Source organism: Megalobrama amblycephala, linkage group LG19 (genome assembly GCF_018812025.1).
Source record: "Megalobrama amblycephala isolate DHTTF-2021 linkage group LG19, ASM1881202v1, whole genome shotgun sequence".
NCBI lineage: Eukaryota > Metazoa > Chordata > Actinopteri > Cypriniformes > Xenocyprididae > Megalobrama > Megalobrama amblycephala.
Window position 1 is genome coordinate 32,903,871 of NC_063062.1, and position 19,097 is coordinate 32,922,967.

The window sequence follows — 19,097 nt, forward strand, 5'->3', positions numbered from 1 at the left end:
CCTGGCACAGCCAAAGAACCCCCCCTTCCTCTTATCCTGGACGACGGCGCTGCTTATCAGGTGCGTGACATCCTGGACTCCCGGCACCGTGGTGGTCTTCTGGAATACCTTGTGGACTGGGAGGGTTACGGTCCTGAGGAACGCTCATGGGTCGCCCGAAATGATATCCTCGGTCCAAGCTTGCTTGACACCTTCCATGCCACTCATCCAGAGTGCACCCTGTGGCAGAGGCCGACCACCATGACGTCTGGGTCCACGGCCCTCAGGAGCGGGCCGTGGAGGGGGGGGGGAATTTCACAGACACGCCAGGCTCTACCATCACCCTAGCGCATGTCATCACCCGAGCTCTAATCATGCTCACCTGCATCCCATCAGCACAGTCATCAGCAACAGCACAAAAGACACACTCACTCACACAGTCACTGTCCGGTCTCGTTTGCACATGGTCTTACCTGTATGCTTACTTCAAGGAGTCCTTCCAAGATACTTACCTGTCTACACCGTGTTCCTAAGTCTCCTTCGTTGTTCCTCGTCTCGTGTGAGTTCCACTGTGTCTTCTCAGCTCCAGTCTGTCATCTGCCAATGATATCTGCAAGAGAAAAGACAAGTATCAGTCCAGTATCCATATCTGTCATCTGTCTAACCTGCCTTCACTTACCTGCACTCCGTCACTGCTCCTGGTTGTTCAATAAACTATATTACCTGCATTCCAGTGTCTCTGTCCCCTTCTGTATTGTAACACGTGCACACATTCACACACAAACACACACAGGTTTGTTTTGCTGTCAAAGTAAGGATATTCCATTGGCGTAATGGTTTTTATACTGTACAAACTGTATATTCTCTCACCCTATACTAACCATAAACCTACCCATCACAGAAAACATTATGCATTTTTAAATTTTTAATAAGATTGTGTAGTATGATTTTAAAGCTATTTTAAACATGAGGACTCATGAAATGTCCTTATATTGCATGTTTACGTCGTAATACCAGTGAAATACCCATGTCATAATACAAATCTGTGTCCTCATAAATCTTGAAAACACACACACACACACACACACACACACACACACACACACACACACACACACACACACACACACACACACACACACATCATGTTTTGTGCTCTGTGACATTTTAATTCTCAGTTATCACACATATTGATTTTTAAGTTTGTGCTTTCTCCTTAATAATGGATTCACTGCTAAACTGATCTGAACTTAGAGAGTGAATAGTGTGTCATTGTTCTCTACAGGTTGAGTTATTGTGGAGTCACAGATGAAGGTTGTGCTGCTCTGACTTCAGCTCTGAGATCAAACCCCTCACACCTGAGAGAACTGAATCTGTCTGAGAATAAAATAGGAAAATCAGTTAATCTGTTGTCTGATGTACTAAAGGATCCTCACTGTAAACTGGAGAAACTGTGGTAAGATCATATTTGACTCTCACACATGAATCACAATGTAAAGTATATTTGAAGTGTTCAGCCTCTTTCTGCTGCTGTGAGTTCAGCTGATTGAGCTGTAAATGATTGAACACATGAGCTGCTCCTCAGTCACATGATACTGCAGGACTGAGAGTCACACTGAAATACACACTTTCACACAATCAACATTTCAGTCTCTTGACTTTAAACAGACTCGAGCTCAACACAACTGATAAATGAAGAACATGCTGGATTCATTCTTACTGTTCATCACATTCATCTTTCTGCATTGACACTTTCTAAAGTATTATTTTTTAATTTTTGTAAAAACACACACATCATGTTTTGTGCTCTGTGACATAGACTGAAACACAGGGCTTAAATACAGTGAACGGAAGATCTAACGATACTAATTAACAAGACACAGCTGAACTCAAACACTAATCAAATCAGGAATCATGACAACAAACAAGTGGTGGGAAACTAAGAACAAAGAACATGTGAACAATAAAAAAAACTCTAAACATGAACTAAACAGAACAAAACAACTCAGACCATCACCTCTATATTGAACTAAACTGTGTAATGCCTCTTCCCCGCCTTAGGGTGAAAACCACCATAACCTACCATAACCACAATTCTATCAATCCATTACTGTTTTCTGAATCTGTACAAACACATCTGTCCAATATTACTGTACACACTAGCGCCCCTGAAATCCTTGCCAAATATAATGCCTCCACTTCCATTGCCCTTGATATACAGGTCCTTCTCAAAAAATTAGCATATTGTGATAAAGTTCATTATTTTCCATAATGTAATGATAAAAATTAAACTTCCATATATTTTACATTCATTGCACACCAACTGAAATATTTCAGGTCTTTTATTGTTTTAATACTGATGATTTTGGCATACAGCTCATGAAAACCCAAAATTCCTATCTCAAAAAATTAGCATATCATGAAAAGGTTCTCTAAACGAGCTATTAACCTAATCATCTGAATCAACTAATTAACTCTAAACACCTGCAAAAGATTCCTGAGGCTTTTAAAAACTCCCAGCCTGGTTCATTACTCAAAACCGCAATCATGGGTAAGACTGCCGACCAGAAGGCCATCATTGACACCCTCAAGCGAGAGGGTAAGACACAGAAAGAAATTTCTGAACGAATAGGCTGTTCCCAGAGTGCTGTATCAAGGCACCTCAGTGGGAAGTCTGTGGGAAGGAAAAAGTGTGGCAAAAAACGCTGCACAACGAGAAGAGGTGACCGGACGCTGAGGAAGATTGTGGAGAAGGACCGATTCCAGACCTTGGGGGACCTGCGGAAGCAGTGGACTGAGTCTGGAGTAGAAACATCCAGAGCCACCGTCCACAGGCGTGTGCAGGAAATGGGCTACAGGTGCCGCATTCCCCAGGTCAAGCCACTTTTGAACAGCACTGGACTGTTGCTCAGTGGTCCAAAGTACTTTTTTCGGATGAAAGCAAATTTTGCATGTCATTCGGAAATCAAGGTGCCAGAGTCTGGAGGAAGACTGGGGAGAAGGAAATGCCAAAATGCCTGAAGTCCAGTGTCAAGTACCCACAGTCAGTGATGGTCTGGGGTGCCATGTCAGCTGCTGGTGTTGGTCCACTGTGTTTTATCAAGGGCAGGGTCAATGCAGCTAGCTATCAGGAGATTTTGGAGCACTTCATGCTTCCATCTGCTGAAAAGCTTTATGGAGATGAAGATTTCGTTTTTCAGCACGACCTGGCACCTGCTCACAGTGCCAAAACCACTGGTAAATGGTTTACTGACCATGGTATTACTGTGCTCAATTGGCCTGCCAACTCTCCTGACCTGAACCCCATAGAGAATCTGTGGGATATTGTGAAGAGAAAGTTGAGAGACGCAAGACCCAACACTCTGGATGAGCTTAAGGCCGCTATCGAAGCATCCTGGGCCTCCATAACACCTCAGCAGTGCCACAGGCTGATTGCCTCCATGCCACGCCGCATTGAAGCAGTCATTTCTGCAAAAGGATTCCCGACCAAGTATTGAGTGCATAACTGAACATAATTATTTGAAGGTTGACTTTTTTTGTATTAAAAACACTTTTCTTTTATTGGTCGGATGAAATATGCTAATTTTTTGAGATAGGAATTTTGGGTTTTCATGAGCTGTATGCCAAAATCATCAGTATTAAAACAATAAAAGACCTGAAATATTTCAGTTGGTGTGCAATGAATCTAAAATATATGAAAGTTTAATTTTTATCATTACATTATGGAAAATAATGAACTTTATCACAATATGCTAATTTTTTGAGAAGGACCTGTACAGGCTCCTCTTAAATGTAAACTTGTACCCTCGACACATACATCTCCCTGGTTTACTCCTGCACTTCGCAAACTGAAAACTACTGGTCGCCGCCTTGAACGCCTTCACAGGAAAACCGCTTTGAATGTGCATCTTATTGCCTACAAGGAACATATACAGCTATCCACAAGTTTCCTATGCCCCATGAGGCCTTGCGTCAAACGTGGGAGCGTCTTCCGGTTCGAAGTAAACAAGCTGGACGTGACACTCATTCATTCAACAGTTGACGGTCATTCAAGATTTAACGATCCAAACTTGCGAACGTTTGTTTTTTACTTAAAGATTTAAGATTCCGGCATCAATATTTGAATAATGTTTTACAATAAAAAAATGTTACAGTAATAGTAATGTATTAATTTATGTCAGGAGTGCACATCAATCATGCTAAATCTAACTGATATTTATATTGACATAAAAAGAAAACACAGACCTATTCAGTTGCGCACGCTTCCATTTATTTGCGATCACAAGAACGCAAAAAACAACTCCACTAAGGCTTTTAAATCCAAAGGCTTACACATTTAGAAATATATTGATAACATACCCTATGTTTACGTCACTTTTCTGACCATTTCTATTTATTTTCCTCTAAATTATGCGATGATTGCTATCCGAGGATGTTTGTGCGATCTCTCCGTCTATCTATCCTGATCCTTTCAGCCAGAGCAACAGAGGGAGCTCATGAGAAGACAACAGGAGTTATGAGTTATACGAGTTAACCGGAGTGTGTGAATCTGTGAAAGATATGCATTTGTCAGGAATCAACAGGCACAGGGAAGAGACAGATAAAACATTAAACCAAATAAATACACGATTATAATCACATAAGAATTGTCTTCATTCCTCAAGCAGTCTCTGATATTTTCCATAAACGTGTGTATTTATTATCGCAATGGTTAACATAAGTAGCCTTTAGCATCGCATATGACTGTGGAAACGCGACTGGCTCTGGCACACACGACACGTTAGGAGTCAATATAACATCATAAGGCTTTGGTGCTAGCATCAGTGACGGGAAGTACAGACAGCGGGTTGTTCATGTATTGCAGGGTCAGGATGCTCTAGTCATGCAGCAGCACTTTTGTGGAAGGTCAGTAAAGTAAAGAGCAATTAAGGGCACGAAAACTGTTTATTGTATTGTGATATTATTAACTAATAATGTAGTAAACTGAGCACCGTAATGACATCTCTCATAAAGATTTGCAACTTTACAAAGTAAACAATGATCCAAAAAACACTTAGCCTCTTCGCTAATTAGCACACAAAATACCATTGGTATTACTACTTCTACTACTACTCACCGGAAGTTGTACCCACGTTCTCTTTTACAGTAGCGCCCCCGCGGAAACAGGTGGATACAAATCCGCTCTAAATACTGCACGCTCCAGCTACTACTATACCCTCATTACTAATGCATCCTCTCGTCCTAAAACACTGTTTTCTGTGGTCAATAAACTCACCAACCCTCCTGCACCTGTCATGAGTAATTCAGCGGACCTCTATGAGTCATTCTTACACTTCTTCCAAAATAAAATAAATTGCATATATGATCTCTTTTCATCTACTAACTCCTCTTACCCCTTGCATGACTTCCCCTCTGATTTTGTACCTGGTACTTTTACTGACTTTAACCCTCCAACCCCTGCTTATTAGCCTGGATGCCAGCCGAACTTAGCCCCGCCCACAACATTTTGAGGTCAGGGAGTTCGGTCTGGACTCGATCCGTAGAGGAGTAATTATGCCCGAACAGAAACTGTTCGGACCAATCACATTGTCAGGGCAATGATTGACAGATTATCACCAGAAACGTAATCAGCCACGTCATCAAAGAGCGCTTGGGGAGTTTGATTGACAAGCGATCTAACCAATCAGAACGCCGCATCCGCCATTTTGTCCAACAAAGCAGTCAGGAGTTAGAAGATTAACCTCGGTGGAGTTAAACTTGAAAAATTGTACATATTGACGTCTTTCCGCGTTTGAAACAACATTCATTCTCATGTTCATTCATGTTTATTTGATGCTATAAATGGACTAGTAGGAAGAGATGATCGGTTAACGAGCCTCTTGAGCTGAGGCGCTACAGCAATCTGTCACGATCATGATCACAACCCATTAAAGAGCCACAAAACGTTTTTTATTGTTTGAATTTTTTTAATAACTACACAGTTTGAAAGCTGGGACTTTGTTTAATATCATAAGTAACCTGCTCTGGGTGCTTCTCAATATCCCTCCTCGTCTCCTCGCTCCTCCGTCCTCCATCCTATGACCCGGAAAACGATCGAGCTCAGCTATCTTGAAGGATATCTCAATTCTCTAATTGCACCGCGAGGAGGCAAGGATCGAGGAGTGAGGAGGCTTCCCGAGGAGTCATGAGCGAGGATACACAGGTGCATGCTTTGCGGAAGTCTTTCTCATCGAGAAACGTGACGCATGTATAAATTCTCCTTTCAATATCTGTCACAATTATATTTGTAACAAAGTTCAATGTCAGGAAGGAAGAGGACAGGGTCAGCTTGACTACTGACTGCTTTATTTGGTTTTCAAAAATAACAAAACAGGTGTGCAGACAGGCACAAAACGGTCCAATATAACATAAGCAACTCCAGCCAACAATTCCAGCATCCAGGGGTAAGCAGTCAGTAGTCCTTCTCTCTCTCAGCCACTCCTGTTTCTCCTGGCGTTATATACTCTCTCCACGCCAATTACTGAAACAAGAAACAGGTGTTCGTCATTTGCATTTAACCCACTCACTCAACCGCTCGTCTCCTGCCTCTCTCTCCCGCTGCAGACTTCGCTGAACCACGCCCCCCTCGCCACATACCCCCACCGCCCGACTCAGGCCGGGGAGCCATCCGGCCTGCAGCCCCCCCCCCCCCCCCCCATTTCTGGAGAGGAAATCGGCCACAGCCATCTGAACACCCGGCCTGTGGACCACCTTGAACTTAAAAGGCTGTAAAGCTAGATACCAACGAGTGATCCGCGCGTTGGTATCCTTCATGCGGTGGAGCCACTGCAGGGGAGCGTGGTCCGAACAGAGGGTGAATTCCCGTCCCAGGAGATAATATCGGAGGGTGAGGACGGCCCACCTGATGGCAAGACACTCCTTTTCTATGGTGCTGTACTTAGTCTCTCTCTTTGAGAGCTTCCGACTAATGTACAGCACCGGCCGCTCCTCCCCCTCTATCTCCTGGGACAGGACCGCACCCAGCCCCCTGTCCGACGCGTCTGTCTGCAACAGAAATGGGAGAGAAAAATCAGGAGAGTGTAATAGCGGCCCGCCACATAAAGCAGCCTTCACTTGGGTAAAGGCCTGCTGGCACGGCTCCGTCCACTGGACCGTATCTGGCGCCTCCTTTTTAGTGAGATCAGTCAAAGGGCTGGTGAGGTCCGAATAATTAGGAACAAATCTCCTATAATATCCCGCCAGCCCCAGGAACTGTCTCACCTCCTTTTTGGTCTTGGGGCGCGGACAGGTCGCAACTGCTGCAGTCTTATCAATTTGGGGACGCACCTGTCCATGTCCCAAGTGGAAGCCCAGATATCTTACTTCCACACGCCCAATTGCACACTTCTTCGGGTTGGCCGTGAGCCCAGCTCCTCTCAGCGATCTCAGGACGGCCCTTAAATGCTGCATATGCCGCTGCCAGTCATGACTAAATATAATTATGTCATCTAAATAGGCTGCAGCATACGCAGCATGGGGCCGTAGAATCCTATCCATGAGACGCTGAAAGGTAGCCGGTGCCCCGAACAGCCCGAACGGAAGAGTGACAAATTGGTGTAATCCGAACGGCGTTGTGAAAGCTGTTTTTTCTTTAGATAACGGCGACAAGGGGATCTGCCAATATCCCTTTGTTAAGTCCAGTGTCGAATAAAAACGAGCTGTACCGAGCCGATCAAGCAGTTCGTCCACCCGTGGCATTGGATACGCGTCGAATTTCGACACAGCATTCACCTTGCGATAATCCACACAGAACCGAACCGAGCCGTCCGTCTTAGGAACTAAAACTATCGGGCTCGCCCAGTTACTGCTGGATTCTTCTATTACCCCCATGTCAAGCATTGCCTCTAATTCTGTCTGAACCACTTTTTTCTTGTGCTCAGGCAAGCGATACGGCCGGCTGCGAACTACCACGCCCGGCTCTGTCTCGATATGGTGCTGAATCAGATTAGTACGGCCCGGTAGGGGGGAGAACACGTCCGCAAATTCTGCTTGTAATTTAGTGAGATCAGTGAGCTGGGAGGGCGAGAGATGATCTCCTCCCGGAGCCAGCGCAAGAGATTGAGGTTTGGAAATCGCCTCTGGCCCAAGATCATCCTCTCCACCAATCACCATCGCCAGCATCACTGCCTCTGCCTCATTCCATTTTTTGAGGAGATTGAGGTGATATATCTGACGTGCCCCCCTCCTATCAGACCGTATTACCTCATAATCGAGATCTCCGATTTGCCGTGTGACCTCAAATGGTCCTTGCCACTTTGCCAATAATTTAGAGCTTGACGTAGGGAGCAATACAAGCACTTTCTCTCCCGGTGTAAATTTTCGTAAATTAGTCCCCCTGTTATACAGCCGGCTCTGTTTGTCCTGGGCTTGTAACAAATTCTCCGTTGACAGCCGCCCCAAAGTGTGAAGTTTTGTTCTCAAGTCCATGACATACTGAATTTCGTTCTTACTTTGAGATGGTCCGTCCTCCCAAGTTTCTCTTAGAACATCCAAAACCCCGCGGGGCTGGCGTCCATAGAGAAGCTCGAAGGGGGAAAACCCCGTGGAGGCTTGCGGGACCTCTCGCACAGCGAACAACAGGGGTTCTAACCATTTATCCCAATTTTTGGCGTCCTCCTGAACGAATTTACGAATCATGGTTTTAAGCGTGCGATTAAAACGTTCGACCAGCCCGTCCGTTTGTGGGTGAAAGACGCTGGTACGGATCGTTTTAATGCCCAATAATTCATAAAGTTCGCGTAACGTACGTGACATAAACGCCGTGCCTTGATCGGTGAGGATTTCTTTTGGAATCCCCACCCGGGAGATTAAACTGAACAGTGCGTCCGCAACACTCTTAGCAGAAATGCTGCGGAGAGCCACTGCTTCAGGATATCGTGTTGCATAATCCACAATGACTAATGCAAAGCGATGTCCTCTAGATGATCGCTCTAATGGCCCGATGAGGTCCATACCAATTCTCTCGAAGGGGACCTGCATTAATGGAAGTGGGCGCAAAGGCGCTTTTGGGGTGGCCGGTGGATTCACCAGCTGACATTCACGACAAGACGCGCACCACCTGCGCACATTCTCATGAATGCCCGGCCAAAAAAATCGGGTCATGAGGCGATTTAGTGTTGTTGCCTGTCCTAAGTGTCCAGCCATAGGATTAGAATGAGCCGCCTGAAAAAGCATTTCCCGGCGGCTCTTTGGAACTAACAACTGGGTTGTATCTTCTTTTGTCTGGGTATCTTGGGTCACCCGATACAACCTATTTTTCACAACTGCAAAATATGGATAGGTAAGCGCGCGTCCAGGCTGGAGAGGCTGACCGTCGATGACTTGGACCTGTTCAAATGCACGTTTCAACGTCTCATCCTGAGACTGCTCCAGGGGAAAATCATCGCGCTCCGAGAGAATTATTCTCTCGATTTCACTCTGTTCCCCTGAAGCAGCACTCAGTGGTCCCCGATCAGTCTCTCCCGCCTGCACCCGCGCCTCCACATCCACCGCATTTTTCCCCCAAGAGGCATCCGTGCATAAATAACCCAATAATTCAGAAAATGCTGGCCAATTTGTTCCCAGAATTAACGGATGCCGGAGGTGCGAATTAACTGCCACCTCAACACTATGTTTTTGTCCCCGGAATTGGATAATGACTGACACTACAGGATATTCCATTATATCCCCGTGCACACACCGCACCTTAACCACGCGGCTTGTATCCAATGCCCCGGATGAAATCAGGCTTTGATGGATCGAGGTTTGGTTACATCCTGAATCCACCAAAGCCTGATAGGTACCCCCCTTGATACTCACAGGTATTTGGTACCAGCCAGCTTGACCGGGGGCAGCCTGCGGGGCGTCCGGGACCCGAACCATTGTCCCAACCTCCATCACCGGGCATTTATCTATGAAATGCTCCGGGTCCCCGCAACGCCAACAGGCCGGCCCAGACCTCCCCGCCGCCCCAGTGGCAGGGGGTGGGGTAAATGATTGGCGTGGAGAAAGCGGAGAAACAGGAGTGGGATCCCGTCCCGTGGAAACCAGTCCCGCCCTCCTGGGCGGGGCACGTGGAGTCCCGGACTGGCTCTGGTCAAACCCGCCCCGCCCCCGGGGCGGGACACGCGGATATCCAGGCGGCCGTGACCTGGGTAAAGGGACAGGATGAGAGAGAGGGACAGAAGATGGAGAGGGAGAGAGAGAAGCAGATGGGAGGGGTTCGCCGACCCCGGGGCACGCCACCATATGGTCCTCCGCGAGATGGATGGCCGAGTCCAGCGACGTGGGGCGGTGGCACTGGACCCACTCGGCTGTCTTCTTCGGTAGCCGAGTGATAAACTGCTCCAGCACCACTCGATCGACGATCTTCTCCACGTCGCTTCCCTCAGCCAACAGCCATTTGCGGCAGGAGTCCCGGAGCTGTTGGGCCATCACGAAGGGTCGGCCGGACTCAGCCAGCTCGAGCGAGCGGAAACGCTGTCGGTGTTCCTCAGGGCTCCGGCCGACCCGCTGGAGGATGGCCCTCTTCAGGTCGTCGAAGACCAGGAGATTCTGGACCGGAAGCTGCTGTGCCGCTATCTGGGACTCCCCGGAGAGCAGCGGGACCAGGCGCATCGGCCACTGGTCCCGCGGCCAGCCTGACAGCTCGGCCGTCTTTTCAAAAAGGTCCAGGAATGCCTCCGGGTCGTCCGCAGATCCCATTTTGTTGAATGGCAGGTGGGCGGGCACAGCGCGATGTTCCGTGGCTTCCGGTCGAACCTCCCGGTCAATCCAGCTCCGGAACCTCTCGCGGTCCTCCTGCTGGGCTTGGACGATGACTTGAAAAGATCTTTCCTGATCTCTCCGCAAGTCCAGCAGGGCCTGATGTTGTTCCTGTTGTAGGCCCGCGAGGCTGCTGATAATCTCCGCAAATGGCATTCCGGAGGACGATTGCATGGCGGCGGCTTTCCTCTCCCTTCCCGGGTTTCGGCACCAGTGTAACAAAGTTCAATGTCAGGAAGGAAGAGGACAGGGTCAGCTTGACTACTGACTGCTTTATTTGGTTTTCAAAAATAACAAAACAGGTGTGCAGACAGGCACAAAACGGTCCAATATAACATAAGCAACTCCAGCCAACAATTCCAGCATCCAGGAGGTAAGCAGTCAGTAGTCCTTCTCTCTCTCAGCCACTCCTGTTTCTCCTGGCGTTATATACTCTCTCCACGCCAATTACTGAAACAAGAAACAGGTGTTCGTCATTTGCATTTAACCCACTCACTCAACCGCTCGTCTCCTGCCTCTCTCTCCCGCTGCAGACTTCGCTGAACCACGCCCCCCTCGCCACAATATTATTACACAATTATATATGCTTTACTTTTACAGTTTAAATAAACTTTATACCTCATATATTTCAATGGGGCATCTTGCTTTATTAATATTTATTATATTTTTTTAAAATAACCAAACTTTATTAACATATGGATAGGTCCCTGAAGTGCAGCTGATGACGCTTTGAAGTGACGCTAAAGGGAGTGAGGATATATCATTTCACTTGATTCAATTCCTACGTCCTCGCATCTTTTCCTTGCGTCCTTCCCTCGCATCCTGAAGAGGTGGAGCTAAGACGCGAGGAAAGGAAGTAAGGAAAGGAAACGAGGATGCACAAATAAGAATTGAGAAGCACCCTCTGTCTCGTCTGTCGATGTGTTGTCAGTTTCCTCTTTGCTCCGCGATGTATTTTCCACTCTGTGTGGCGTGACAGCGCCACGGCTTGTCAGACAAAGCAACAGTAACTAAGGGGGGCGGGTCTTTGCGAAAGGTCAATTAGTTTACAACAATGATGGCTGTTGTTGAAGAACTGAGATGTGTAGATTCCGCCATCGCGTCCGTTATAGAAGATATCGACAGCGCATTAATTTTAAAAAAGGAACAGAGGACCGCGATCAAGGCATTTGTCGATGGGAAAGATGTCTTTGCCGTCCTTCCTACGGGATTCGGCAAAAGTTTGATTTATCAGCTGGCCCCGATGGTCGCTAAGAAGAGTTCTGTTGACAACTATGCGTCACTCAACATACGTTACTTACTCTGTAGCTCTGATTGGTTGTAGGTCTATCCAATTGAGGTCTTTCCTGGATCGGTTGAAATACGCCCCCATAATCAAAGCCCAATGGAGCAGTATCAGACTCATATTCAAACTAGAATTGAGTATGACCACGTCAGGCTACCTGCTTATATCTCTGAGCTCAAGAAATCAATTGCATCTTTCTGTTGTCTCGATCTTGCTCCTACTGCTTTACTTAAAATCTGTGCATCTGTCATCTCACTGCCTATTTCACTTCTCATTTCTCAACTACTCAGTACTGGTGTTGTTCCTCTGGAATTAAAAACTGCAGCTGTCACACCTGTCTTAAAAAACCTGGTCTCGATCCTTCTGACATGGTCAATTACAGACCAATCTCGAATCTTCCATTTCTTTCAAAGCTGCTTGAAAAAGTTGTTGCTGCTCAACTTCAATGGTATTTGTCATCTCACAACCTCTACGAATGTTTCCAATCCGGCTTTCACTGACTTAGGCTCCATTAGCATTTTAATTCTGTTAGATCTTTCCAGCTTTTGACACAATCTCCCATAGTATTCTCATTTCACGACTCTCTGCTCTTGGTATTTATGGTACTGCTCTATCCTGGTTCATTTCTTACCTGTCTGAACATCAGCATTACATCTCTATTTGCCAAGCCAAGTCCACTACTGCCCCTGTTTCTCACGGTGTTCCCCAGGGTTCTTGGGCCTCTACTGTTCATCATCTACATGCTCCCATTAGGTAACATTATCCGTCATCACGGCTTCAACTTCCACTGCTATGCAGACGACACCCAACTCTATATTAGTTTTCAGCACAATTCTCCTTTTCTTATCAACTCTATATCTGCTTGTATTAATGATATTAATGCTTGGATGACCAGTAACTTTCTCAAACTCAACACAGATAAAACAGATCTACTAATTGTTGGTTCACCGAAATCTGTATCTCGTTTCTGTCTTGACAGTGTTAACATTGCAGGAGTCTTGGTTTGACCTTCCACCTCCGTTAATGATAATCTTTGACTCATCACTCTCCTTCCTTCCACACATCTCTTCACTCACTAAGTCTGCCTTCTTTCACCTCCGTAATATTGCACGTTTATGTCCCTTCTTACATACCAATGATGCTGAGACACTGGTTCACGCCTTCATTACTTCCCGACTCGACTATTGGTATTCTCTTTTCTATGGTTTACCAAACACAACAATTAATAAGCTCCAATACATTCAAAACTCTGCAGCTAGGGTTCTCACTTATTCAAAGAAATCTTCTCACATTACTCCCATTCTACACAGACTCCATTGGCTACCTGTTCATTTTCAAATTCAATACAAAATACTCCTCATCAAATTCAAAGCACTTCATGGTCTTGCCCCCCAGTATATTTCTGATCTCATTCAAACCTACTCTCCTATGCGCACATTAAGATCTTCTGATACTAGTCTGTAGCATCATTTTGTGGTCGGGCATTTTACATCTCTGCCCCCACACTCTGGAACTCCATACCCAAGCACATTCGAGATCTACCATCATTACATGATTTCAAAACACACCTTAAAACTTATCTTTTTGTTTATTGTTTCTCTGACCTCTGACTGTATGATGTTATGTGTTATGCCTTTTATGTTTTTGAAATGTTTTCCTGTCTGCTGTCATTTATGTGTTATAATATTGTAATAGCGACCTTGAGTATGCAGAAAGGCGCTATATAAAATAAACATCATCATTATTATTATTATTATTACACAATTATTTATCACACATTCATTTGTGCTTTAAGTTTGTATTTTCTCTTTAATAATGGATTCACTGCTAAACTGATCTGATCTGAACTGAGAGAGTGAAGAGTGTGTCATTGTTCTCTACAGGATGAGAAATTGTGACCTCACAGATGAAGGTTGTGCTGCTCTGACTTCAGCTCTGAGATCAAACCCCTCACACCTGAGAGAACTGGATCTGACTGAGAATAATCTAGGATATTCAGGACGTAAACTGCTCACTGATCTAAAAAATTCTCCACATTATAAACTAGAGACACTGCGGTGAGTAATAATTTCAAATAAATATTCATGTTTTCATATAGCTGAACATTTATATATTTATATGCATATTTGGTCCCACTTTATATTAGGTGTCTTTAACAACTATTTACTAACATTTAAATGAATCATTTAGTTCAATGCAATGTTTTTACATTGTACTTATATTTTAAAAAATACCTGCATTCAATTACATCTGTAAATCATTTCTGTAATTACATTTATAATTACACTGTTGACTGTTCCCTTACACCTTAACCCACCCTTAAACCTACCCATACCTTACCCATATTCAACCTCAATAGCAGCAAAAGTGTTTTCAATACAATATGAACACAATAAGTACATTGTATTTGATAAACAGAGAGATTTGGCTTGTTTTTAATTGATCTGTACTAAAATAGTTAAGGTATATTTCAGATTTTTATGATTTCAAATGAATTTCTGATTTTATAGAAATGACTGTTTTATTTTTGTATTTACAGGTTATGAGGAAAATCCCATTCCCATTCAAATATCCGCTCTGAGTCCGGCTCCACACACTCTCCTCACGGACACTCTCTTCTTTCTCCACTGTAACTTGAGAAATTCACCACAGTGTTTATAAACTCCTCTGATCTGAATCACGCAGCAGAAACCACAGGGTCCTGAAGCAGAGAGCTCAGAGAGCTGACAGAGAGACACCGATTGTGTTTCTTGTTATACTGAATACAGACTGATAGATTTTTTTTATTTTTTTATTATTAGAACAAGACAATGAGACATGCAGTGACAATATAATACAAAAAGATAGACAATAACAGTGCAGTACAAATAACTTGGAGATTAACATATGTACACAACAAAGACACCATTTACAAGTAGTTATATGAAGTGCATGAGTTATGTATATGTATGTATAATATACCTCTCTATTAAAGTGAAATGGGAAAGAAAGAGAGAGAGAAAAAAAGATTGATAGATTATTAATTATAGCTTTTTTAAGACAGGGTTTCATAAATGTTAATGATGACTGTACAGTATGTGAGTTATACACTAACTCTGTTAACTTGTATATATGTATGTATAAAATACTGTATAACTTTATAAATAACATACATTTCTGACTGCACTGTATTAAAGTCTCACTCACATAAAATGACACTATTGTCACTTTAAAACTACTTTACAGCACAATTTGAATTTGTCTCATAATTGATCACTAATGTGATGTTGATGAAGCTCTAGTCTGAAAGACCTTCTACAACTAAGCAGCATTTTATTTGATTTAAAAATCACATTTTGTGTCGTCGTATAGTCTGATTTGGCATTAGTATTAAAAGAAATCACTGTTATTCATATGTAAGCACATAACAGTCTTTAGGTCAGTAGAAATGATGATCAGCTCGTATTGAACACAGAGATCAACCCCAACACACATCCATAAACTGCTCATATTAAAGTGTGAATGATGGGTTGATTTAAACGGCTGACGTCATTATGCTTCTAAAAACTTATTGAGACGTCTTTCCACATGAACTTATTGTTCTTTCTTGCTGTGTTTACATGTATTACAGGACTGTGCTTCATAATAATAGTGCTTGAAGATGTTTTGTAGACTGAAATAAATGGTGTAGAAACAATTTTCTCTCAGAAATTGCTAGTAAATTTCTCAAACACTTATAAAGAAACGGCAAGTAACATTGAATTAAATGTGAAATTTTGAACTATAAAAACTGAAATAACATTGTCTTGTAAAATGTGCTCTAATAATCTTTGTTTTATTTTTTACAGTGTATTGTATTTACAGTGTACTAACTAGTCTGTGTAAAAATTCAGACATTTGTATTATAGATATTAAAGTAACAATTACTAAACCACAGTTAAAATTATACAGTAATGTATCATTACTGGTTTAATCATATTCAGTTTTGCTAAAAATGTAATCGACACCCTGACTGATGATGTCAAACATTTCAAAGTTTAAAGCATTTTATGAATAAGTGAACAAAACACAAAAGTGTAAAAATGAACACTATTCTCACTTGAGGTGAAGGACAGGAAGAGTTTGTGCTTGTAGACATGTATTTAATGTAATTATATTCAGAAATGTAATTCAGAAAGATCACTGCAGTTTTGAGTTGTGAAGAAGAAGAATGTGTAAGTGAAGAAGATTGAATTTGTATTATTGATGTTGTTCACCAGCAGAGGGCAGCAGAGACACTGTGAATATGAGGCCTTGACAATGATATAAATTTACAACTGAAACATCTGAACAAAGAACCATTTCAATATGAATACAATATATACAGTGACAAGAATACATTTGTGAACCCTTTGAAAAATCTATATTGCTGCATTTATTATTAATAAAAATAAGTCACACTCATAGACAAACACAATCTGACTAATCTAATAACACACAGTTATATTTTTCAGAATGATATTGAAGACATTGAGTGATCATTGACAGGACAGTTTGTGAAACTCTGTGTGACGACTTCTCCAAAAGATAACCGGAGTCAATTAAGGAAATGAGATTAAATAAAGACACACAAATCCTGTTACTGACAAATCCGACAAAGATTGGTTAGTGTGAATGATGCCTCGATCCAAAAAGCTTTAAACATTTACATTAACATTAACAAAGACTAATAAATATATTGTTCATTGTTTGTTCATGTTAGTCAATGCATTAACTAATGTTAACAAATGAAAACATACTATGAAAAGTTTTAGGCACTATTGAAAAATGCTATAAAGTGAGGATGCTTTCAAAAATAATGTCACAAATAGATTTTATTTGTTAATTAAATTCTGTTAACTTAAATCAATATTTGGTTTGACCACTCTTTGTGTTTAAAACAGTTTTTGTCCTGTACACTTGCAGTTTTTCAGGTAGATTTGACTGTGGGGTTTTAGTGAGCATCAGCTGAAGGGAAATTAAAGGTAGATTACTGTACATCTTCATGACTGTGACCAGTGTGTACAAGCTTGACAAATGATGAAAATAAGATGATTATTAAAAAGTAAAGCTGAACATTAGTTCACAAATAATATATATTGTTTAAATTGTTACTGCCTTTAGTTATTATATGAAATAAATGTAAAAATGCATAAAAACTCTAACTTGAAATTAAAGGTGCTACAGAGTATCTTTTCGTTGACTGAGAATCCAAAGACTGTTAGTGAGTTTTTGAAATGAGCGCATGCGTAAGAACAACCCCCCTCCTTCACAGCTCATTTCGAGGGAACGCCTCCCAAAACTCGTGCACGAGTATTGGAACACGAGTGTTTACCACCGGCATTCGCTGTGTCGTGTTAGTGGATTCATTATGTCAGACTCACCGCAGGTAACTCATAATCTGCAGTTGTTACTCCTGTCTCCTGACAAAAACATTGCATGCGGCGCCTGTGGAGTGTGGAAAGTTACTGGAGCACGCAGCTGCGCTCGTCTCTCACAAGGAACGTCATGGCAGTGACTGACAAGCCAGAGGGCCAATCCGCGCACGTCTCTCACAAGGAACGTAACGGCAGTGATTGACAAGCGTAATCATCGCTTAAACGATTGGCTGATGTTTTTAAGGCCCTACCTCGTGCACAGATGATGTATATTAATATTATTCCTTTCAGTGCACCTAATAAATAGTCTTTTATCAGTTAGTAAAGACAGTTTCAAGTAATATTGCAAAAATGTATAAAACAAAACATCCTCTTTAGCACCTTTAATACTTGGTGTTAATAAATAAAACATTACATGAATGAAGACATGCCTACAGGAATAGAGTTCAACTCAATAAAGTTGGAATAATTAGTGGTCTAAGGTTCTGGAAACCGACTGTATTTGTGCTGTTTTGACATTTATTTATTTTTCTCACTAATAGCAATTTATTCATGAGCAGCCATATATCAGTGGGAATGAGAGATGAAGGCCATAATACTAATGTTGTCCACCAGAAGGAGACACAGGATAAAAAAAAAAAATCATTTTAGGTGTCTTAGATAAAAAATCAGTATAAATGGTTCAGTAGATTGAGTTGAAGTTTAAAACAAAACGCAGACAATAGAAATCTGTCATCTCCTAAATACTTAGCCTAAATATCATCATGAATGATTGGACATCGCATCACTGACATTTTTCCACTGCTTAGAGTTCACTTTTCAGAGGCTCCATATGGGAATATCCAGCGAATATTGACATAAAACCAACTTTTCCAATACATTTGGCATGATACCTACTGTATTCCAACATTAAGCTAATGCATGTACAAAACCTGCACGTTTATATGGGGTTTGAGCTCGAGTGCGTAACGTGACGACATCACCACTCGCGTCACACATATAAAGTTAAAGTAAATGAACAGAGTTGATGTTTCGCCTTTTAAACAACCACAATCGATTCTACAACAGGAATATGTTTTTATAGCAACCTTTATAAAAGTTAAATCATGAATTTACGTGTAGATACTTGATAGAAATTTGGAGGAGTTTTTTTTTTTTTTTTAAATCGATATATAATTAAATGTTGATCAAGGTGAGTGTTCAGGTCACGAGACTTACAGGTGACTTCCGCATTATCTGAAGGACATAAATAGTTCTTTGAAATGCTTTTGATGTTTTTCATTTTAAAGCAAATTAATATGGTTATATTGCTTCGTGTTGTCTGTGGTTTATTTTAGCATTTGTGTGAACATACAATAACATTGTGTATTTGAGTGAACGCGCGTCTCTTGATCCTGTCTGAGAAAAAGCTGAATTATTGTGTTTGTACAAGATCTTCCATCCAGAGTCAGTGTTGGAGATCAGATTCTGTTTCAACTGTTCAGATTCATCATGGATGACACACAAATATCCAGAGATGAAGATTTTTCTCCAGGATTCAGGTACTTTGAATAAACACTAGATTAAATCACCTTTAAATCATGGTTAAATGTCTGAAGATGGCAAGATATTTTGTTAGGATGCAAAAAAATGTTTGATGATAAATGCTTGTAAGACCTTATCTTAAAGTGATTATA

At 42.3% G+C, this 19,097-nt stretch overlaps 2 protein-coding genes across 11 annotated transcripts in view; one reads left to right on the plus strand and one right to left on the minus strand.

The window, feature by feature from the left end:
- The window catches only part of LOC125254248 (NACHT, LRR and PYD domains-containing protein 3-like), a 58,902-nt gene that overhangs the window by 9,159 nt on the left and 30,646 nt on the right, over positions 1-19,097 (plus strand). For 2 of the 10 annotated variants that reach the window (XM_048168789.1, XM_048168792.1), the window contains 3 exons: positions 1,265-1,435; positions 13,930-14,103; positions 14,586-15,892. The exons of 3 other annotated variants lie outside the window; for them this stretch is intronic. In XM_048168789.1, the coding sequence (XP_048024746.1) occupies positions 1,265-1,435; positions 13,930-14,103; positions 14,586-14,592 (352 nt within the window). In that variant the 3' untranslated portion in view covers positions 14,593-15,892. Of the gene's footprint in view, positions 1-1,264; positions 1,651-13,929; positions 14,104-14,585; positions 15,893-18,465; positions 18,614-18,862; positions 18,963-19,097 lie in introns of those variants that run through there. 5 more of the 10 variants (XM_048168788.1, XM_048168794.1, XM_048168787.1 and 2 more) reach the window with 5 other exon arrangements.
- Positions 6,443-11,257, minus strand: LOC125254263 (zinc finger and SCAN domain-containing protein 1-like). The gene is made up of 2 exons (XM_048168813.1): positions 9,817-11,257; positions 6,443-6,499 (listed from the first exon to the last, which is right to left on the minus strand). Exons 1-2 carry the CDS (start codon positions 10,933-10,935, stop codon positions 6,497-6,499), a joined length of 1,122 nt encoding a protein of 373 aa, XP_048024770.1. The 5' UTR covers positions 10,936-11,257; the 3' UTR covers positions 6,443-6,496.

What these genes read in the sequence shown, in the direction of transcription:
- LOC125254263 (XM_048168813.1), bottom strand. Translation starts at nt 10,935, where the DNA reads ATGCAATCGTCCTCCGGAATGCCATTTGCGGAGATTATCAGCAGCCTC.